Source organism: Calliphora vicina, chromosome 2 (assembly GCF_958450345.1).
Source record: "Calliphora vicina chromosome 2, idCalVici1.1, whole genome shotgun sequence".
NCBI lineage: Eukaryota > Metazoa > Arthropoda > Insecta > Diptera > Calliphoridae > Calliphora > Calliphora vicina.
The window spans coordinates 121,294,538-121,317,309 of NC_088781.1; the positions used below are offsets into that span (position 1 = coordinate 121,294,538).

At 31.8% G+C, this 22,772-nt stretch overlaps 4 protein-coding genes across 4 annotated transcripts; 2 read left to right on the forward strand and 2 right to left on the reverse strand.

Moving 5' to 3' along the window:
• Positions 1-96: 96 nt before the first annotated feature.
• On the forward strand, positions 97-3,527 carry sac (sterile affecting ciliogenesis). Its single transcript, XM_065500348.1, has 2 exons — positions 97-2,821; positions 2,886-3,527. The coding sequence occupies exons 1-2, from the start codon at positions 170-172 to the stop codon at positions 3,525-3,527; spliced, it is 3,294 nt and encodes a 1,097-aa protein (XP_065356420.1). The 5' UTR covers positions 97-169.
• A 1,077-nt stretch (positions 3,528-4,604) lies between these two features.
• On the forward strand, positions 4,605-6,514 carry LOC135950821 (trimethyllysine dioxygenase, mitochondrial-like). The gene is made up of 3 exons (XM_065500349.1): positions 4,605-4,621; positions 4,679-5,502; positions 5,575-6,514. Exons 1-3 carry the CDS (start codon positions 4,605-4,607, stop codon positions 6,447-6,449), a joined length of 1,716 nt encoding a protein of 571 aa, XP_065356421.1. The 3' UTR covers positions 6,450-6,514.
• Positions 6,515-17,330: 10,816 nt separating this feature from the next.
• On the reverse strand, positions 17,331-21,448 carry tctn (tectonic). The gene is made up of 3 exons (XM_065500350.1): positions 20,783-21,448; positions 20,576-20,723; positions 17,331-18,607 (listed from the first exon to the last, which is right to left on the reverse strand). The coding sequence occupies exons 1-3, from the start codon at positions 21,446-21,448 to the stop codon at positions 17,331-17,333; spliced, it is 2,091 nt and encodes a 696-aa protein (XP_065356422.1).
• A 21-nt stretch (positions 21,449-21,469) lies between these two features.
• On the reverse strand, positions 21,470-22,197 carry B9d2 (B9 domain-containing protein 2). The gene is made up of 3 exons (XM_065501270.1): positions 22,042-22,197; positions 21,627-21,978; positions 21,470-21,563 (listed from the first exon to the last, which is right to left on the reverse strand). The coding sequence occupies exons 1-3, from the start codon at positions 22,127-22,129 to the stop codon at positions 21,470-21,472; spliced, it is 534 nt and encodes a 177-aa protein (XP_065357342.1). The 5' UTR covers positions 22,130-22,197.
• Between the last annotated feature and the right edge of the window lie 575 nt (positions 22,198-22,772).

A 22,772-nucleotide genomic window follows, 5' to 3' on the forward strand; every position in this document is an offset into this window, starting at 1 on the left:
AAATATTTTCAAATTAATAAGACAATTAACATACAATTTTACACTGCTTCAAGTAAAAAACTAACTTTTTCATATTTAATAAAAAATATAAACACAAGAAATTGTATTTCAATCATAAATCGTATTTTACATAAATAATAAACTTATATCAAGATTTTGGCTATTAAATATGTCTAAGAGGCCCACAGGTTCAATTTTTTCTAGCGCTAAACAACGTTATACCACATTCTCTTCAATAAATGAACCGCAGATATCCGCTTTAGAAAGTCGACGCACTGTAATATATTCTCAAGGTCTTATTAAACCTGAAGATCGTGGCACGATTGAAAGTATAGACAGTGTACCCATTACAGTTAAAACTTGCCAACAATCTAAAGATTTCGTGGCTCCCTGCAAAGAGCTTAATATACCAAATGACAAACTACCATATCAAGAGTATGAAATAGAGACGGCCCAAAAATGGTTGACATTGAAGGGAAAAAATGGTAAATTGCACAAGTTTCCTTTAAAGACAATATTGCCCAAGGTGCAAATGACAAAACATGTGCCAGCCAAGCATTTGCCACGCGATGTGGAAGTTGATAGAAGAAGGAGAATTTACAATAAGATTGATATAGTAAGGGAATTGGAAAAGGCAGATTTAAATGAACAGGAGCTTATGCCCACAGAGGAGCAGTATAATATATTGTCCGAGAATGCCTTTAAACATTTTTTACCCTTGAGCTTTTTTGACGATTCGAATTATGATTGCCATTCTCCTGAGACCTGGTTAAAATTGGGAGAAGTCGAGTCGGGGGAACGTTATCCCTTGCCCGCTAAGGCATATTTGCCTGTCAATCAAAGTTTAATAAAATACGAGTGGCAAAATGCTGCCATAACTGCCTATGACGCTTCAAGAGATAAATGGACAGCCATGGTATTGATAGATGAATTTGTATACGAAGTACCCAAAATACAAATTATGTTTATGGCTGAAAATCCGTTTAATTTTGTGGAGCGTTTAAAGCAGGCGGTTAAAATTCGCAACAATGCTGAGACATTACTAATGATGGAATCCTTAGTGGATTGTGTTTTATGGCAGGATATAGAAGCAAATCATTTTTATCCCCATAAAGTGGTGGATAAGTTAATGAAAAATGTTCAAACCGATGAGAAATTCTATGAGCAATTACGTATTGAGATATATTTGGTATACGAACATTTAATGACCTGTTATGAATTTGAAAAGTTTGTTAAACTTTTACCTCAAGAATTTCCCAATTTTAAAGCAGAGATTTTAAGAAATTCCCTGCCCAAGGCATTTCCCTCTAGGAAAAGTGAAGAGGAACGAAAGATTTTAAAAGCTCTTAAAATAGAATTATTAGAAACAAAAAACAAGCTGTTGAATTATACTCTGTTCTATACTGCGAAAGGTATTGAGGCCATGTTAAATGTGGCCTCAGAATGTCAATATATAGAAACCTTGTCTATATTTATGTGTAATTTTGCTAAACCTTTACCTTTAGCGGACTTTCTTAAATCCCAGCAGAAACAAAGTACCAATATAAGCAATTACTTAAAATCAAGCTGGCCTTCAAAAATTTCCAACGGTATAATTATTGTTTTAAGAGCTCTCGGCAAAGGTTGGCTGGATATTAGCCTAGATAATTGGAAAGTCTATGAAATGTGTAAAATTTCCCGCTTCATATTACAAGTTAAATTTCGCATGCAAGAATCTATGCAAGTGTTATTGGAAAAATCTATAGATAATTTTACCAGTTTCTTGGCAGATCCTTGTCGTCAATTTCTGCTCTTAGATTCGCAATATCAATGGTCGTCCGATTTTATAAATACAGAATTTCCCCATAATAAGCCCATTTTTTCTATGGTTTTATCGATAAACGAAGAGGAAGAAGTTATCTACTCAACAAAACCCGAAGAATATGCTGCGGCGCTTAAAGATTTATTTAAAACGGGTTTAGAGAAGACCAGTGGTGTAAGACAAATCGATGCTGAATGTTTATCAAATCTAAGGTTTGCTACTGATTTATATATACTAACAGTAGAACTAATAGAAGAGTTTTATGTAAAGTGCAATCAACTATTACAAGATTGTTATATAAAGGCTGTATATCCCTTGAGATCATATGCCCACAAATATGATCGTTTTATAGAATTCTATCTTTTGAATGTAGCCAACTATATGGCTCAATATAAAGCGGCCAAAAAACCTTCTATGCAGGTAAAGGCCGATATATTGGAACACAAACGTTGCAAAGAAGAAATGCGCCTAATACTACCAGCCTCTATTATCATAGGACCCTTTTTAGTTAACGTAGAGCCCATGAAACAGTACATGATTAAGAAACGCATAGAAATTGTTAAAAAACTGTTCGAATACTATGTCAATCGTATGTTCGATACAAATGAAAGTTTATTGGACCGTTGCCTGGAAATGTATCAAAAGATTAACGAACGTCCTCAGAGTATAGAACATTTATATAATATCAGAGATTTTGCATTGTCTGTGCCCGATTTAGTGGACCATCTCAGAGCTGATATACAAATAATGTGGATTGAATATGATATGTTGGATAGTTTCTTCTATAATTTACCCGATCATCAGTTTGCCATGAAATGGGAGGTCTATGCCTGGCCGAAAAATATTCTCGATCGTTTGAGTACCTTAAGGGATGAGCAAAAGCTGGATATAGAAGATTTCAAGAGATTACATTTGAGTGAGTGCATTGGATTTGAAGAACGTTTGGAATCGTTGAATGATGAAATTCAGCAATTTTCTTTGCAATTTAATCCTCAGAAAGTAACGGAAATCGCAGTGGAGGTAATAATTTTATCTAGCTCTCGTACTTGCTTTTTTTGTTGGTATGTTTTTTAATTTTCTTTAGATCAAAAAAACCTGGAAAATAATACAAGACTTGCAGAAACTGGGCGAAACTTTATGCTATCGCCAACAACTCTTCGAATTGGATGAACTTTCCCTAGAATTTCTCAATAGCATCATTGAGGGATTTCTACCATATAAAAATCTTTGGTATGCTTGCCAAGATATAGTAAAACTCGAGGAAGCCACTCTGGGTAATCCGCTTGTTAATATAGAACTCGATGATGTTTGGCATTCCTTGGAAACCATACGTAACTCTCTAAACGTTTCTTTGGAAGTTTTCGGAGAAAAACCCGAAATACAAGAAGTGGCCCGTTATTTTCTAAATACTCTCGATGATTTTATGCCGAAATATAATGCTATTAAAGATTTAAAGAATGAAAATTGGCTATTTCTACATTGGCAAGAGTTGGCTACACGTTCTGGCATAGATATCAAATATTCCATGGCCATGAATTTCCAGTATTGCATGCGCAAGGGTATAATGGACCATTTGGATTTAGTGCACGAGATCTCGGAAAAGGCAACAAATGAAGCAGATGCTATACGCAAAGCCTTTGAGGATGAGGAAAGACGTAAGGAGGAGGAGAGATTAGCATTGCTGATGCATAAAGCTATGCGAAAATGTCGCATGGATATTTGTTAAATTGTTGTTTAGATGAATAAAAATAATAGAAATTAATAAATTTTCACTGTATTATTTTGCTCTTCGTCATCCATTTAATAACTAAAAGCAGAAATGTTAAGTTAAATCGGCATAGACAACAACTAGATAGGTAACTGAGAGCCAAAAACCTAAGTTTGCTGCCAGAAACCATAGGCTTTAGCACAGACAAATTTGTCTTGAAAATAAAAGTCATTAGGTGTGTTCGCGTACTTTCCAGTAAAAAATATCCAGTAACTTCATTTTAGAGAGTGAAAATAAATTACTCTCAATCTGAAAAGTAACAAAAAAAAAGTACGCGAAAAACAATTTGTAAAAATAATTTGTATTTTATTATAAATTAATTTAAAACGTTTGTTTTGGGCTATCTTTTTTCTGCAAAACTTGTAAATTGTATTAATTTTCAACTTTTTAGTTTTGTTTGCATTTGCAACCATATGTTTTAAACGTTTTTTATGTTGATATTATTTATTGGACAAAAAATGTCCAGTAAAAAATATCATGTTCTCTATCTACGAACTGTCACTTTTAACACTCTCTTGCTATCTCGTTACAAGTTTTTAAAAGTAAACGAACGGAATCCCGTAACTTCCAGTGATAATTTGTACAAATTATTACAAATTATCAAGTACGCGAATACAACTATTAATTGTTGTGACAAATATTTGTCGTGTATATATACAGGGGATAATGTATGGCTTTAGGCTTTATGTTTTTGACATAAACAAACAAAACAAAAAATTTTGTCAGTTGGTTAATTTGTATTTTACTTCATATAATAAAATGAAAAAAATCTTTTTAAATGGATTCTGAAGATATTTTTAATAGTTTTAAAATAAATTATTAAATTGCTAAAGTAAACTTGACGTGTGTGAACCAGCACTTGAGAAATAAAAATTACGTGTGAAACGGGTGATAATATTCAATTTAACGACTAAATTCCATCAACTGAAATTTACGTCTGGCATCTCCACAATTATTTAATGCTATCATTTTGCAGTACATGTCATTAAAAAGGAAGAAGTAGCACTTGTATACAAATTTTAACCGGCAACAACAATGGACGCGCAAAAATCGTAAGATTATTTTTCTAAACTCAATTTATACAATTTTAAGCATATTTCTATTCCTAGGGAAGCAAAAGTATTTCTTAAATGCGCATTACCTCAATGCAAAGATCTACGATTTAATTTATTCCATAGATTTCCAAGAAATCCAGAACGTTGTAAAGCATGGTTGGAGGCTTTTGATAATCCTGCTCTGTATGCCATGCCCCATTTACGCCTGGTACAAAAGACGGTATGTAGTCGTCATTTTCGGGTAACGGACTATATTTATCCAGAGTCCAGAAAGTTGAATATAGGGAGAGTGCCAAGTTTAAATCTTAAATCTCTTGACCAATTGGATATATGCCGTCATGGTATAACCACCAAGATGGAATATGAAACAAAACCTTGGCCCAGACGCAGAGATACTAATGATTTGGCTGAAAATGAAAGTGTTGACGATATATCTAATAATGAAAATACTAATGATGCATTTGAAGTTTCTGATAAAAGTATTGGGCAATTAAATAATGTTTCCTTAGCTTCTAAGGACGTTTTAAATGATAATATAGTTTCTTCCAGTGAGGATATAAATGATGTGTCTTTAGTGAGTACTTGTGTGGAAGGCTCTAATGGTGAGGATGTAAATGATGTGCCTTTAGTGAGTACTTGTGTGGAAGACTCTAATGGTTTCCAACTTGTTGTTACTGATGGTGTTATGTTGATTAAGGATTCACTGTTGGATTCACCAGTAAACGCGGATATTTTATGGCTGCGTCACATGTGCCGTTGTAACGAATGTTTCGACTCTATTAAGAATAAACCATTGATTAATTTCTTAAACATCGACAATGACTTGCAGCCTGTAATGGCTACCGTTTTAGAGGAAACCAAGAAATTGGATATTATATGTAAGTACCTTTTAACATTTTAGTTTTAGTGTATAGACTTCAATAAATTAATAAAATATTTTTAATTTTTAGGGAGCGATGGACACACCTCCACCTACAACATGAATCAGTTGTACGAACAACTACAGCGAAAACAAAAACCCAACCCAACGCCCAACTATTTGCTATGGAATTTTCAACATACGCAATATCGTGATGATTTACAGCCATTAAATTGGTTTGATCTAATACAATCCAACAAAACTGCCACCTTCAAAGCCTTAGATCGTTTGCAAAAGTCTGGTTTGTTGATTATAAATCATGTTCCAAAATTTGATAAAGATTCTCTGTTAAAAAAATCCATTATAACTAACATTTTCAATCATTCATGTAATGATTTAATAAGCGAAAAAAGACAAGATTTTCCAAAACATTACAATACTACTCCATTTACGAATTGTACTTTTCACTCTATGGATAAAGGTTTACAGATATTGACAGTTCCCTATAATAAAGACGATTTGAAACTGCAATTAAATTTAGTAGATGGTTTTCAAGCCATTGATCAACTACCAAAAGCTACTCAAGAATTCTTAACACAAAACCATATGCACTATAGTTTTAACGATGACAAGGGATATGAATATAAAATTAAATTGCCTGTTATATTGAAAGCTGACAATATGGAACGTATTTGGTTTTCTCCTCATCACTTGGCTAGTATTAATTCACAAGAATTTCGACAAGTTTCCAAGCATTTCAAACTATTAAATGATGTTTTAACAATGCCTCAGAATCAATGGCAAGTGGAACTAAATGCAGAGACTATAATTATTTTGAATAATTACCGTATTTGTTGGTGTTTACGAGATCCTCCAAAGGATTGTGAATTGGAGTGTATGTACTTGGAGAAAAAGCATTACTTAAGTAGCATGAACATATTGAAGAACACTATGGAAAGATTATGAAAACAGTTCTGTATGCAAATTTTTTATTTTTTTCTCTTAAATTTTTAAAATTTTTTTTTTATACTTTTAACACATTTTTTCTGTTTTTGCTTTTGTAAAGGGTTTTAATAAAATATTTATTAAAAAAATCGGATTTTTAAATAAACAGTATAATAATTATTCGCTAAAAAAGATATGAAAAGACAAATGTCCTAAAAAGAAATTAAATCAAAGTATTTATTATTATACAATTTTGATGATATAAAAACTTATCACGAGCACCTTGAATATTTCGAATTTTCGAAGATAATTTTGAAACTACATTGAATTAATGAAAATTTTGAATATTTTTTTTTTTAAATTTGAAATTGGAAATGGACGTGTATGTATTTCAAATTGGCTTCAATTATAACTAAAAATTATTTGTTTAAGAATTCTTATGATTAGATTATTTTAACAACTTAAAAAAATTTTCGAACATAAGTTCGAACTTTCGAATTTTTAAACATGATATTGCATTGTCATCAGGTTTCTGCTTGATCTAGAGATTATTTTAACAGTTTTAAAAATGTTTCGAACAGAGGTTCGAATTTTCGTACATTGAATTATTACATAGTAATTTAAACTTAACCCTTTAATGCATATTGTTGCCAATTGTCTACATTCCAGTTCCACTTAATTTTAGACGAATATAAGCTTGATACTAATTCAGATTTTAATTCCGAAAAATCAAATGGAGTACGAAAAGTTTCAGCTAAAAAAATTCTTAATCAAACTAAAGCTAAAGCAAATATAATAAATAAAAATCAACTAAATATTTGATCATTTATAGAAATAAGTCAGAATACATATGGTGGATTTCATGTCAAAAAAGTCAAAAAAAATTTTTGATTTCCGAAAAAAATTTTTTTTTTTAAATATTGAAGAATTAGCTATCTAAACTAATTGGGACACATTTTGCTAAGAACAATAGGTAATAAGTAACATGGATGAGAAAAATCACATGTTTAGCCAAAATGTCAAATTTTGACCCCCTATAACTCAGAGAGTTCTTAACCGATCTTGTTGAACATTTCTATCCAATAGGTTTAACCTTCGTGCAAATTACATCTCTATCGGAAGACATAGATTTTAAAAATTGTTTCACTTGACATGAAATCTCCCAAATATTTAATTCTAATATTAAAAAATTAAAAGTTCTAAACAAAATTCAGGAAAATTTAGAATTTTTTGTTTTAAAATTTTTTTCGAAATTAAGCTGGAAAATTCGAATTTTTAAACATAACATTATTTTAAAAAATTTTCACACAGTTCATGCATGTTCAAGAGATTATTTTAAAAGCTTTAAAATATTGAATTATTACATAGTAAATTGACTTGAAGTCAGAAAGTATTTAATTCTAATACTAAAAAATTAAAAGTTCAAAATAATTATAAATTTTTCTAAATTTATTGGAAATTTTTTTTTTAAATTTTAGCTGAAATCGAACTAAAATTATTTCTTTAAGAATCCTCTTGATTTTGTGACATTTTAAACAGATTATTTTAAAAGCTTTAAAAATGTTTCGAACATAAGTGGAAATTTTCGAATTTGATTTAAAATTTTCGAACTTAATATTGCATTGTCTGTGTATGCATGGATTCAAATTTCAGTCTATTCTGGCTTCGAGAACTGGGGTCGAATTACCGCAGTCGATGTCGAGTAAAGAAATTTTCATTATATTGAGGAATAGACAACATCCTTATTATTAATATAAATTTCATTATGTAAACTGTTGTTACCATTATATTTAGAATCTATGAAAACAACAGCACGTGAAATCTGGACCTTATTAGTTTTTGGATCTGAATCCTTTTGAATTAAAATCATAGCCAATAAAAGCCTTTAAATCAAGCATCTTACTTTTTTCTTATGGAAAATGTACTTAACATATGGATAGGAATGTAAGAATGTTCTTTAGTAACGGTTTCTTTCCATATCTCGGGGGGAAGTAGTAACACCCTTCATTTCGTAAAGCGCTTTTATACCCTTCACCTTCGTGAGAAGGGTATATAAAATATATATGTATATTCTGGATCCTTATAGATAGCGGGTCGATTAATCCATGTCCGTCTGTCTGTTGAAATGAATTTTCTGAAGACCCCAGATATCTTCGGGATTCAAATCTTCAATAATTCTGCCAGACATGCCTTCGAGAAGTTTCCTATTTAAATCAGCAAAATCGGTCTACAAATGGCTGAGATATGAGGAAAAAACCAGGGGCCGAATTACCGCATTCGATATTTAGTAAAATCGATCGTAATTTTCTTATTTGAGATTACGGCATTCGATATCGAGCATGAAATTTAGTACATTTTGTTATAATTACGATATTGAAATTATTTTTCGATACGATAGTTCATTTGATATCGAATGCAGTAATTCGGCCCCAGGACAACCTCGATTTTTGACCTATATCTGGATTACTAAGTCATTATTATAGATAATATCTAATGATAGATATTTCAAAGTCGTTTGTAACGACGTACATAAGACCATAGTAAGTTGGACCTACAATGGGTCAAAATCGAAAAAATTTTTTTTTTAAACCGAATTTTTTTTTTCACCAAAAAAAAAAATAATTTTAAATTTAAAAAATAAAAAAAATTTATAATTTAAAAAAAAAATTTTAAAATAATTGGAAAAAAAATTTTTCCAAAAAATTAACAAAACAACTTTGGAAAAAAAAATAAATTTTGTTTACCTAAAAATATTTAAAATTTGTATTTTGAAGTATAATTTGGTGAAGGGCAAGATGTATAAACAAGGTCGCAGCGTAACTACAACAATTACAACAATACAAGAACAATAATCATTTTTGTTTGTGCAAAACCGTGTAAAGTGTCAAAAAAAAAAAATTCACAAAAACGCACTTTTATAAATGAAATAGTTTTTTTTAACACTTTTAAACATTTTATACACATAAAGCGGTGACAAATACTCACTTTTTTAAATATAAAATAATCTTTTTTATCTTATAACAAATTTAAAAATTTTTGTAAACAAGCTTTTGACATTTCACAAGGCAAAACACGAGTAGAGCAAAAAATAGTCAGCTGACGTTACGCTGCCACCTGGTTAAATATGCCTTGATGAAGGGTATATAAAATTCGGCACAGCTGTCTTACTTATTGATATACTTCTTGAATATAAACGATATTGAATACAACATACCATCATTAAATAAATTTGTATATGTAATTTTGAAGGGTACATATCTTCATTTATTCTCCCTTAGTTATTGAAAATTATAGTGTAAACAATATAGTTATTTTTTGCTTTAAAAAATTTCGACCAAGAATTGTCGGAATTATTCCACGGAGATTGTTGTCAAACTCAAAAAGAGCTTGCAAAATCATTGGGAGCTACTCAACCAGCAATTTCAAAACTTTTAAGAGCAGCAGAATTCATCCAAAAGCAGGGAAATTTGTTACCATTCGAATTGAAGGCGAAATAATGCTTGAACGCTATAAAAGAAAACCATTTTTGTACCTAGTCATTACTTGCAATGAAAAATGGATCCATTACAATAACTCGAAGCGTAAGAGATCGTATATGAAAACCGGCCAACCAGCCGAATCGACACCAAAGCTAAATATTCATGGCGCTAAGGTAATGCTTTGTATTTGGTGGGAGCAAAAGGGTCCTATCTATTATGAGCTGCTGAGATCCAGTGTTGCCAATTCATGGTGAACAAAAAGGGCTAAATACTTAGAAAAAAATGCTAAAAAAAGGCTAAAATTTTTAATTAAAAAAATACATATATTTGACACAAAAAAAACAACTTAGAATGTTACATATGCCGAATAGACAAACAAAAATGTATGAATATAACACACGTTCAAATGCAAGAAAATAAGAATATTTATTCCTGTATATTGATCCTTAACTTTAAAATAACGTAATATGGGGCCACACGTATGTATATCATATGCCGATGTTTTTAAAGCCTTGTATTTATCACCTGGCCTGCAAAATGCTCCTAGGCAATTTTTTTTATATGAAAGACAAAATTTGTATAAAGTAATCCTTTGTGATAACTTCGATGGAGAATATTTTGATAAGTGAATATATGGCAAATATGCCTCTCATGTAATGCAGAAAACAAATATTCTAAAAATTATACACGTCGCCGGACAGAATATGAATTTAATGAACTGAATTTTTCTTTCTAAATTGGTTGGATCTCTATTGCGATGCGAAAGCAATTTCGATACGAAAGGTAAATGCGATAAGAATACAATTTGGTACTGCGTGTCGTCTACGCAAACGCCTTCGCATAAAGAAGCAACACGGGCACCACAAAATAAACAATAGCGAAGAATGACAAAATGAAATGTCAAAAGTTGTAAATAAAAACATTTTAAACAAATTTTTTGTGCGATGCGAAAACGCAATAAAGGGTACCAATTGTACCATTTTTCTTTCGCATCGCAATAGAGAGTAACCCCCCTGGTGTTATAAAATATTTGTTAAAGTACTATATTTACGTCAATACATCGCCCAGATAAAGTTAAATGTTTTCTCTTTAACCCTATATATGATTTTATAAACGCCCGGACCCGCGCGTATAACATTAACATATTTATTAACAATTTTTATTCAAATAACGTCCATTTTCTCTATATTAGTTATGGCATTTTTTTAATGTATGGAAGGTCCAAAAATTTGTATGTCCTAAATTGTTTACTGGTTCAACATGTTTAGTTAATTTTTGTCATAATGTTCCTGCCAATTTTTTATACCCTTCACCTTCGTGAGAAGGGTATATATAAGTTTGTCATTCCGTTTGTAATTTCTACATTTTTCATTTCCGACCCTATAAAGTATATATATTCTGGATCCTTATAGATAGCGGAGTCGATTAAGCCATGTCCGTCTGTCTGTCTGTCTGTCTGTCTGTCTGTCTGTCTGTCTGTCTGTCTGTCTGTCTGTCTGTCTGTCTGTCTGTCTGTCTGTCTGTCTGTCTGTCTGTCTGTCTGTCTGTCTGTCTGTCTGTCCGTCTGTCTGTCTGTCTGTTGAAATCAGTTTTCTGAAGACCCCAGATATCTTCGGGATCCAAATCTTCAATAATTCTGTCAGACATGCTTTCGAGAATTTTGCTATTTAAAATCAGCAAAATCGGTCCACAAATGGCTGAGATATGAGGAAAAAACCAAGACAACCTCGATTTTTTACCTATTTTTTTACCTGTATCTGGATTACTAAGACATTAATATAGACAATATGGATATCTAATGATAGATATTTTAAAGACATTTGCAACGACGTATATAAGTAAGTTGGACCTACAATGGGTCAAAATCGGGAAAAAAATTTTGAACCCGAATTTTTTTTTAAAAAAAAAAAAATTAAAAAAACAAAAAAAAAATTTTTAAAATTTAAAAAAAAAAATTAAAAAATTAAAAAAAAAAATTTTTTAAAATTAAAAAAAAAAAAATTTTTAAATTTAAAAAAAAAAATTTTAAATAACAATCGAAAAATTTTTTTTTACAAAAAATTCAAAAAACAACTGCAAAAAAAATTAAATTTTGTTTACCTAAAAATATTTAAAATTTTGAAGTATAATTTGGTGAAGGGTATATAAGATTCGGCACAGCCGAATATAGCACTCTTACTTGTTTGAACTGATTTTACTAATTTTCAACAGCAAAAATTTCAGATCATTAGAGTAAATATATGTATATGGCTAAATGAAAATAAAAAAGGCTAAAAAAATGGCTAAAGGCTAAATAAAATTTTTTGTGTCTAAACAAGATTGAAAAGGGATAAATTTAGCCCAAAAAGGGCTAAATTGGCAACACTGCTGAGATCTAACCATACCATCACATTAGCCGAAAAATATCCAGAATTAGCGGTCACACATGAAACCGTAATATTCCATGATAACGATGCTAGATCACATGTTGCAATACCTTTTAAAAAGTATTTAGAAAGTAGTGGTTGTTAAGTTTTTCTTAACAACCACTGATTTGAATTGATTTTTCAAAACTATGCTAATATGTTTAAGTAAAAATACACAACATTTTTATTTTACTAAAATTTTAGTTTTTATTGAAATTAATTTTATTTATATTCTTAATAATGTGATCTTAAAAACTACAGAACAATATTAATACTAATTATTTAATAATATTTACAGCTATTTATAATTAAATTCATAGATATTCCTAAAAAATTAACTCAAGTTGAGCTTCCAGTTCGCGGATTTTGTTCATTTCATCTATATCATCAATGCTAGCCTCTAGTTCGCCGCAAATTTCCATCTGATCGATGGCTTCAATATGATTTTTCAGTCGCTTTATATCACTCAACTCCTGCTCATTATATTCTGTTAAATGTTCCATAGAGTTAAAGAGCAATTCCCTTGTCAATTGATCTTTACCTTGTGAAAGTTGTTCAGGAGTTTTGTGATAACGCATTGTTTCACGATACAGGAACAACATAATGGGAATCTTCGACGTTGAGTTTCTGCCTGGCTCCAATACGGACTGGGATTGATTGCTGTTTAAATCTAATTGGAATTGATTGTTACAAGAGGTCAATGTTGAGCAGCTGCCATCAAATTGTTTGCTGAAATAATCCTCTAAGGATGTGCAGACGTCGTCATGCTGGAAATCAAAACCATATTGAGTGCTGAAATATTAATCCAAAGATGTGCTGCCGTCGTCGTTCTCGAAATCAAAACCGTATTGCGTGCTAAAATATTCATCTAAGGATGTTCTGCCGTCTTGCTCAAAATCAAATAGATTGGTTAGTTTGTCCTCTACGGCTGTCCAGCCATGGTGCTCAAAATCAAATTGAGTGTTGTTGGATGATGACTCGCTCAAATCAAACTGGAATTGATTTGTGAAACAGGTATCAAGGTATTGTTCCATATTTGAAATTATGATTGTTTGGTGACAATAATTTTATTTTTAAAATTCCTTTGTTTTTGCAAGGATGTATAAATCAAAGTGATGTTCATATTCTAAATTTATATCTTTATATACTGGAAATATTTGCTTAGCGATGCAGGTAGTTCTAGGTATGTTTACTATTGATCGACAGGTACCGTAAGTATTTGTAATATTGAACGGCAGGTACCATTAATACTAGCGAAATAAAGTGACGCACAAATACGGTTCTTGTTGTAAAGTAGAGTAATTAAATAGAAAATCCTAATTGGACAAAGTATTTTATGGTTGGATTGTTTGCCAAATTCCCTGATCTTATTGGTATACCTGCAGTGAGCACACGTGCAAATTACACATATGACAAATTTCCTAATCTTATTGGTTTATGTATATTAAGAACACCTGCAAATTAAACGTATGATATACTTAATAATAAGTATAGTATGGTATTCACAGCTCACTTGGGTCCAAAATCGTTCCCTTTGTGATACCTGAAGAAGAAACCCGAAAGAAAAGAGAAATAGAAGTTGAAAAAAGGGAAATCTGTATATTGAGTTATAATGAAATTAGCAAGACTAGAGTGTAGATAGAAATGGGAGGAGAAGAGGTTTAGAATTTAACTAACGCAGACCATTATGTAATAGTTTCTAGGTCCCTATGAGGTGTAAATTGCATGTTCGGTCTTCCCTGATAAAGTCGTCTATGCACCTTAGTTCCTTCACAGATAATACGGATAGGGTACTAAAGGATCGCTCGCCTAAAAGCCTGGCAAGTAGATCATCCAATGCCGGATAATTACAAAAGAAGTGTAAGATGGTCTCTTCCTCATTCTGACAACTTCTGCAGAAGTCGTGGTAAGGTAACCCAAGTCTTGCGGCATGAGTACCGAAAGTGCAATGCCCGGTGATCATCGCCACCATGTTGCTGAGTCGTATTCGTTATAGTCGAAGTCTATCCCCCTTTTTAAACCTTTCCGTATAGATGGATAGCCTCCTTTCATCGACGGAGAGGCCATCATCAGGCTATACATACCGGATGGGATTGAGAAACCGAAGTTCCTCAGGATGAAGGGTTTGATCAGGAAGATTTTTTATACTTCCAAAATTTCATGCGTTGCTGGCGTTGAGCCTAAAGGCCGTGTTCAATTCCAGTTCCCTAGTCATTCGATCTACTGGAATCCAGTTGAGTAGAATAAAAAGCGACTTCGTCGCGGTAGTTTGCAATGTCCCTATTATCAGGATTGCCATGCTTCTTAATACGCTTTCAAAGAGTATGCAATTTGATATTATCCCATAGAATAATATAGGTTTAGTAACCGTGTCGACTAGCCAGTTCATGTTTCAGGGTCAAATACCCCATCTCGTGACTATGGAATTTTTGCAGACGTACATAACCGTCATGGCCTTAGCTGTTCTTGCCACCGTAATGAATTTCCAGGATAATTTCCTGTCGACTATGATGCACAGGTATTTTGCATTATCCGAGAGCAATTTGGTTCCGCTCAGTCGGGGTAACGTAAAGTTAGGGAGGGATCTTAGTCCGTAATGAGAACAGTACAAATTCAGTTTTGTTGGTATTTACACTCAAACCACTATCGATTTAATATTTCGAGTGCCGTCTCCAGTCTTTGTGATATCGTGCCCAGATGAATACCTGAAACTGCCACTGCTACATCATCCGCGTAGGCGACAGTCTTGTAGTTCTGGGAATCTATTTTCCTGAGCTGACAATTTAAGGCCAGGTTCCACAGAAGTGGAGATAGGACACCCCCCTGGGGAGTGCCTCTTTTGGCAGATCTACAGATCGTAATCGTTTCAATTCTAGAACGAATGATCCTGTAATTCCGAAGGTACCTAATGAACCTAACTATGGATTGATCAAGTCCTAGTGAATCTAGGGCTGATATAATGGTTGCAGATTTCACATTGTTGAAGGCTCCTTCTATATCCAGAAAGGCCACGAGTGTGTAATTGCGGAATTCGATAGATTTTTCATCCCTTCGGGATGAAAGTCATATTGCATTCGGTTCATCAATTGGGCATGTAGGACCATTTGACTAGAGTGTTTCAAATCTATATATATTTATATACGGCGGAAACTATAAAAAAAATCAAATATTTGGTTGGTTTTGATTTTATATAGATTTTTATACCCTTCTCACGAAGGTGAAGAATGTATGTATATTAGGGAGGCCCTTAATAAACGAAAGTTGGATTTTGGCCATTCTCACCCCCAGTTTGGTGAACATTAGTAAAAAAATCATATCGAAAAAATTTTAGATAAATCAGTTGGGGTTAAGACGTGCCGCAAGCCCTCTGAAGTTTTAAGATGCATTTATAATGCATTAAACACATTTAAGACAACAGGCTACACGACTACACGAACACAAATTCTGCTGGTTACAGTTGTAGTCGTGTGGCAGCTACTGAATTATTTTAAAGACGACAGCTACAAAGTAAACAGCTGATTAATAATTCAGTGGTGCCACTTTAATAAAAAATAACCGTACAAAATTCCAAAGTAATTAAGACTAAACAATTATTTTGAGTAAAAATATATATATGGTTATAATTAATTATGTACCTGTTATTAATTTATTTCAATATGGTTATCCGAAACTTCTCTTAATTAAGTAAAAAAAATATTTTTTTTTAAGCACTAATTTGATTTACATTTTTTTTATTATATTAGCAACACTATTTCTGTTTTGTAGTTGACAAAAATAGAAATTAGCCTAATTCGGCTACATCGGCATGAGTAGTCGTGTGGCCGTGTAGCTGTGCTGTCGTTAAAATAATCGTCTCCATATAAACGTGTGCATTTTATTTTTGACAGATTGAAGTTGGTAGCCTGCTGTCTTGAATGTGTTTAATGCATAAGGGGAAAAAATGCTTTTTTCAATTTGTGTAAAAATGTTGCCATTAAAAAATTACTTTTGCAAATTAATTTAAAAGAATTGAAATGTGTACGTAATTGCCGTTCTAATGAGATATAAAAAACAGAAATTGGCCAAAAAATGTTAAAGTTGTGGGTGAGAATGGCCAAAACCCAACATTCGTTTATTAAGGGCCACCCTAATGTATATGTATGTAAGTTTGTCACTCCGTTTGTAATTTCCACAATATAATTTTCCGACCCTATAAAGTATATATATTCTGGATCCTTATAGATAGCGGAGTCGATTAAGCCATGTCCGTCTGTCTGCCTGTCCGTCTGTCTGTTGAAATCAATTTTCTGAAGACCCCAGATATCTTCGGGATCGAAATCTTCAATAATTCTGTCAGACATGCTTTCGAGAAGTTTCCTATTTAAAATCAGCAAAATCGGTTCACAAATGGCTGAGATATAAGGAAAAAACCAGGACAACCTCGATTTTTGACCTATATCTGGATTGTTAAGTCATTAATATAGACAATATAGATATCTAATGATAAATATTTCAAAGAGGTTTGCAACGACTTATATAAGACCATAGTAAGTTGGACCTACAATGGGTCAAAATCGGAAAAAATATGTTTTAACCCGAATTTTTTTTCACCAACATTTTTTTTTTAAATTAAAAAAAGAAAAATTTAATATTTAAAAAATTTTAAAATTTAAAAAAAAAAAATTAAATATTTCGAAAAAAAAATTTTCCAAGAAATGAAAAACAACTTTGGAAAAAAAATAAATTTTGTTTACCTTAAAATATTTAAAATTTTTATTTTGAAGTATGATCTTAATTGTTTTTACTAATACATTATTACTACTTAGGCTTTTGACAACTGAGTTAGGTCTTTGACAGGGGATTTCATTTGGAAATTTCTCAATTTAAATTTGAAATTCTAAATTTTAATTTTCTATTAAAAATGGTGTAGTTTCTTATTTCTTAAAACATTTCAATATCTATTGGTTGCTGTTATAGACAAGACTAGTCGTATTTTTTATTTTATTTCAATATTAAGAAAAATCAACTAAATCTATTCACTAAATATCTAAAACTAATGCCAAAACTAAAATTATACCATAAACTAAATTGAAATTCTTAAAAACATAAGCAGCTGATACAGCTTTTTCGTGCACATCATAGAAACGCACAGTCATTGTAATGGGCACCTCCAAATTTTCATCTAATGCAAATTCCAAATCATGACGTTCGGCCAAATGCAAAGCTGCTTGCTTGATGACATTCTGCCAGGGTTCATTGTCCACCATAAACGTAGCCATATGAAACTCATAAGTTAAACTCAATAAAATATTGCGACATATGAAGGTATTCGATTCGTGCAAATATTGACCAAATACGGAATCAAAGTCGGTGTTGAAAACTTTCAAGGGCAGCCATTTGTTTGAGTTATTCTCAGGTTTACCAAGTTGTGATATTAAATATGAAGAAAGATCAGTAATTTCTAGATCTTCACCAAATAGTTGATCATGTATACGTTGTTGTAGATTTAGACATATTTCAGTAAAGTTTGATTTTGCAGATTCCTCCTGTAAAATAGTATCATTTGCCAGTTTTATTTTACAATATTTAGCCACATTTACGCCAAATTTTATAGAATTTTTATGAGAATTAAAACGTTTACATTCACCGTTTTCTTTAGCAAATAGAGATAATGTGTGAGCATCGCTATTGTTAGGGTTAAAATAATTGATTACTTGATTTTGTGCAGATAAAGGCTGGCTTTTATTAAAGGCCTCATAGCGTGCTAAAATTATGGCTTTGCCGGGTAAATATCCCAAAGGTCCGGATACCACAACAGGCTTTTTATTATTTTTTATATTTAAGTCATTAAATTCCTTGAAAGTTTTATTCAAAAACTCAATTTCATAGGACAACCAATATTCTGAGGAAGTATTATCAATATTTTTCATATTATCATAATCTTTTAGCCACAAATCCACAACTACTTCCTGAATATGGGTAAAATTATGCAATATATTTATTTTCACTTTATATAAGTCACCAATTTCCTTTTTTTCACTGCCGGCGTTAAATTTTAAGCAATTTTTTATGTTTTCAAAACATTTGTTGACAGTAATATTTCCTATATAGTTTTCTTTATGTTGAATATTGTATAAATCATCCGGTATATTGGGTTTGCGGAAAATCTTAAAGTTTTCTTGGAGTTGTTGAAGTTTAAGCTTAATTTCTTTTAATTTTTCGTAGGACGAAATGAGACATGATCTTTTAATTGGTTTCAAATGATAAATGGGCTCTCTTATTTGACAATAGGCTGTTTGAAAGGATGATGGAAGATCTGTAAAAGTTAAAAGTTTATTAGATAGTTATTTTAAGTACTGATTATAAAATGTAACTGTTGTTACTTGAAACAATTATTTTTAAGAAACATTTTCGGTTTTAGGGCAAAATTATTTTAAAAGAACATGTTATACATAGATCGCCAAAATTTTTTTTGAACAAAAATCGATTTTTTATATAAAAACTCAAAATATCTAAATTCTCTAAAAACTTGGCCAATAAGTGTTTAATCAAGAAAATCAGATCGATCTGTGATCACTCGTATTTCTGAACAAAAATCGATTTGTTTATAAAAACACTCACTATATCAAAATTCGCTAATAACTTGGCCAATAAGCGTTTAATCAAAAAAAGGAGCTCGATCTGTGATCACACTTATTTCTGAACAAAAATCGATTTTTTATATAAAAACTAGGCCAATAAGCGTTTGATCAAGAAAAGCAGCTCGATCTGTGATCACTCATATTTCTGACAAAAAATCGAGTTTATTATATAAAAACTCAAAATATCTAAATTCGCAAATAACTTGGCCAATAAGTGTTTAATGAAGAAAAGGAGCTCGATCTATGATCACTCATATTTCTGACCAAAAATCGATTTTTTATATAAAAACTCAAAATATCTAAATTCTCTAATAACTTGGCCAATAAGCGTTTAATCTAATTCTGAACAAAAATCGATTTTTTATATAAAAACTCAAAATATTTAAATTCGCCAATAAGCGTTTAAAAAAATCGATTTTTTATATAAAAACTCGGCAATAGGCGTTTAATCAAGAAAAGCAGTGCGATCTGTGATCACTCATATTTTTGAGCAAAATAAAAATAAAAACTCAAAATATCTAAATTCGTTAATAACTTGGCCAATAAGCGTTCAATCAGAGGAGCTCTATCTGTGATTACTCATATTTTGATCATATAGATTTTTTATATAAACTCAAAATATGGAAATTCGATAATAACGTGGCCAATAAGCGTTTAATCAAGAAACGCAGCTCGATCTGTGATCACTCATATTTCGGACAAAAAATCGATTTTTTTTATATAAAAACTCAAAATATCTAAATTTTCTAATAACTTGGCCAATAAGCGATACATATGTACATTCATAGTTATACCCTACACCACCATAGTGGGGAGGGTATTATGCGTTTGTGCAGATGTTTGTAACGCCCAAAAATATTAGTGTAATAAAGTATACCGATCGACTTAGAATCACTTTCTGAGTCGATTAAACGATGTCCGTCCGTCAGGTCGGCTGGCTGGCTGTCCATGTAAACCTTGTGCGCAGAGTACAGGTCGAAATTTTGAAGATATTTCGATGAAATTTGATACATATTATTTTTTCGGCTCAAGGACCAAGCCTATTGAAACTGGCTGAAATCGGTCCATTATTTCACCTAGCCCCCATACAAATGTCCTCCAGAAATTGGACTTTATCGGTCATAAATGTTTAATTTATATATATATCTCCACAAATTCCGCTCCAAATAAGTTTTATATACACAAAATTCATGTCACCAAATTTTGTTACGATTGGTCCATAATTAGTCATAGCTCCCATATAGACCCACTTCCGAAAATCACTTTAACGTGCATAAATCACTTAAAAATGTTGGTAAACACACAAAATTCAACATAGTTAACTTTAATATAGACATAAATCACACGACCTAATTTCATGGTGATCGGTCCATAATTGGTCATAGCCTCCATATAAGGCCCTCTTCCGAAAATCACTCAAAAATATAAATTATTGAAATTTTAAAAGAAAATTGTTCTGAACACGGGAATTTATCTTAAAGTACACTTTCGTGAAAGATATAACGTTCTACACAGCCGATTATACTACGCTTACTTGTTTTGATTAATTCTGACTAAAATTTGTAAATCTGACTATTAATGGAACAGAACAAATTCTTTTCATTAAATTATGTCCCATATTTCCAACTTAAGCAATGTCTTACCAAAATTTTGTATTTCCTTCGATTGCATATTAACAATTCTCAATATATCGCCAAATTTATAAAATTCTCTGACTTTGATAGCCTCAGACTCCAACAATAAATTGGGCCATTTATTATAACGCGATGTATCCTCAAAAGAGTGTGTTACCTAAAAAAGATTCACATAAAATAAAAATGTATTTAAAGTTTGAAACAAATAAAACCAACCTCTTCCTTAATCAATGGTTTATAGGTCCTAAAAACACACAACCAACCATCATTGACCTCACAAGAGGGCAGACCATGTTGAAATTTAAAATCTTCAAAACGTCCCTCATGCACCTCTAAATCTATGGGTTTCTCTAGTTGACAACGAAATACCTTTAAAGCTTCTGCAGAGCAATCATGATCACAACAACAATTTATATCACAAGTGTCTAGAGTAAGATCACAAAAGCAATATATTGGTTTAATTGGCCATTTGTGAGTGGAAGTTGGTAGTTTAGGTAAGATATCTGGATTATCTGTGGTATTTTTGTCACTAGTTACAATGTTAATGCGTATGGTGGTGGTAGAGGGTTTAATGGTTGTGGTCAGGGGTTTTTTGGTGGTGGTTGTTTGGTTAGAAGTTTTTAATGTTTTCTTGGGTGGAAATTCCGGCCATTCAGATTCAGCTGTTGTGGTAGTTGTTTTAGTAGTGGGAGTTGTGTTTTCTATTGTAGAGCTAATTGCTTCGGTATTATATTCTTCTGTTGTTGTTTCCTCTATTGTGGTATTAGGAGCCAAGGTTGTGGTTAGGGGTAAAGGTTTAGAGATGCCTATTTTGACTGCTTTTGCGGATAATATTATTAGAAATAGCAGCTGGTATAGTACAACCAGCTTTTTAGGTTCCATGTTTAAAGTTTTATAATTCCTTTACTTGAATTCTATGCCAAATTTTGCAAAATTACGAAATACCAAATTTATATCAATTATAATCTTGCCCGAAGAACGAGTTTGCAATTTGTATCTGTTAAATCATAAGATTATTAAATTATTTCTTGATTTTAAAAGCATATACGATCTCACATACCTTTCCAAACCCGTATAAATTAAATCCTCTTTACACAATGCCAAGCCTCCACCTCCAAATTTCTCTCTTACACTGTCGTACCACGAACGGGGAGCAATTTTCCAACACAACACCTCTAAACGATGAAATCCCGGTTTGGTGGGTATATGCACGAAACCGTAACCGACAGGCCAACTTTTATTTAATACATTTACCGCATGTATTTCCACATGCAATTTAGGCCAACCCTGTACCGAAGCAGTGCCCAAGTGCAAATCCAAAGGTTGACAAAAGTCCGAACAAGATTCTAAACGGTTGGTGGCTACAAAAGTTTGTCCCACGGCCTCGCCTTGTATAATGCGCCAAGAGGTACCTTTATGAAGAGAATTTTTTTGTAATAGTTTTCTAATTTTATTTGGAAAAATTACACACTCACCACTTTGTAAACTCCACTTGCAAAATATATGGGGTTCTTGAAAATCAACTGCTTTCAATATTTGCCCAATAACATGAACTTCCGCCATCAATATAGTTTCGCCAGTTTTGAATTTTATTCAACATTTATTTATTTTTCAATAGCTGTTCATTGTATTTAGTATTTTTGATTTGATTTGTGCAGCAAAGTGTTCAATTTTTCATTTAGTTTGAAGAAAAATTGAATTTATGGTAACCATGGTTACCTAAGGGTTGCTTTGTATTATTTGTAATTATTGCTATTAAGGAAACCCTTGACCACAAAAATAACTGTTATAAAGGTTGTGAACTTCGCTAAGTTAGGGGTGGTTTCAGTTTTAGATTAGGGTGTTTTTAGAATTTGTTTAAACTGTTCACAATAAGCATTTTTTCTAGAATTCAAGTTGAAAGCAAGTGTAATTCAAGCCTTGAATTATAATTCAAGTCAAATTCCAACCAAATATTCAAGTTCTTGAATTTTGGGCTTTGGTGTTTATTGGATTTAGTTTACAATTTGACAATGACAAATTAAACAGTACTAAAATATTTTTTACAGAAACTCAAATGTAGAGTGCTCTAACAGAAATTTGTATGAAATCACCTATGAAATCTCGCCTTGTTAAGTACTACTTCGCAAAGGTACTACTTTAATATTTAATGCCTCTGTTAAGATATGATTTGCTTTTCAACTTTTGATTGTGATCTTTCGATACA

Coding starts and splice junctions, on each gene's coding strand:
- sac (XM_065500348.1), top strand. CDS start 170: ATGTCTAAGAGGCCCACAGGTTCAATTTTTTCTAGCGCTAAACAACGT. Junction 2,822..2,885: donor TAACGGAAATCGCAGTGGAG/GTAATAATTTTA, acceptor AATTTTCTTTAG/ATCAAAAAAACCTGGAAAAT.
- LOC135950821 (XM_065500349.1), top strand. Junction 5,503..5,574: donor CAAGAAATTGGATATTATAT/GTAAGTACCTTT, acceptor TTTAATTTTTAG/GGAGCGATGGACACACCTCC.
- tctn (XM_065500350.1), bottom strand. CDS start 21,448: ATGGAACCTAAAAAGCTGGTTGTACTATACCAGCTGCTATTTCTAATA. Junction 20,724..20,782: donor AACCATTGATTAAGGAAGAG/GTTGGTTTTATT, acceptor AATCTTTTTTAG/GTAACACACTCTTTTGAGGA. Junction 18,608..20,575: donor GAAGGAAATACAAAATTTTG/GTAAGACATTGC, acceptor TAACTTTTACAG/ATCTTCCATCATCCTTTCAA.
- B9d2 (XM_065501270.1), bottom strand. CDS start 22,129: ATGGCGGAAGTTCATGTTATTGGGCAAATATTGAAAGCAGTTGATTTT. Junction 21,979..22,041: donor CAAGTGGAGTTTACAAAGTG/GTGAGTGTGTAA, acceptor CTCTTCATAAAG/GTACCTCTTGGCGCATTATA. Junction 21,564..21,626: donor ATTTATACGGGTTTGGAAAG/GTATGTGAGATC, acceptor ATGATTTAACAG/ATACAAATTGCAAACTCGTT.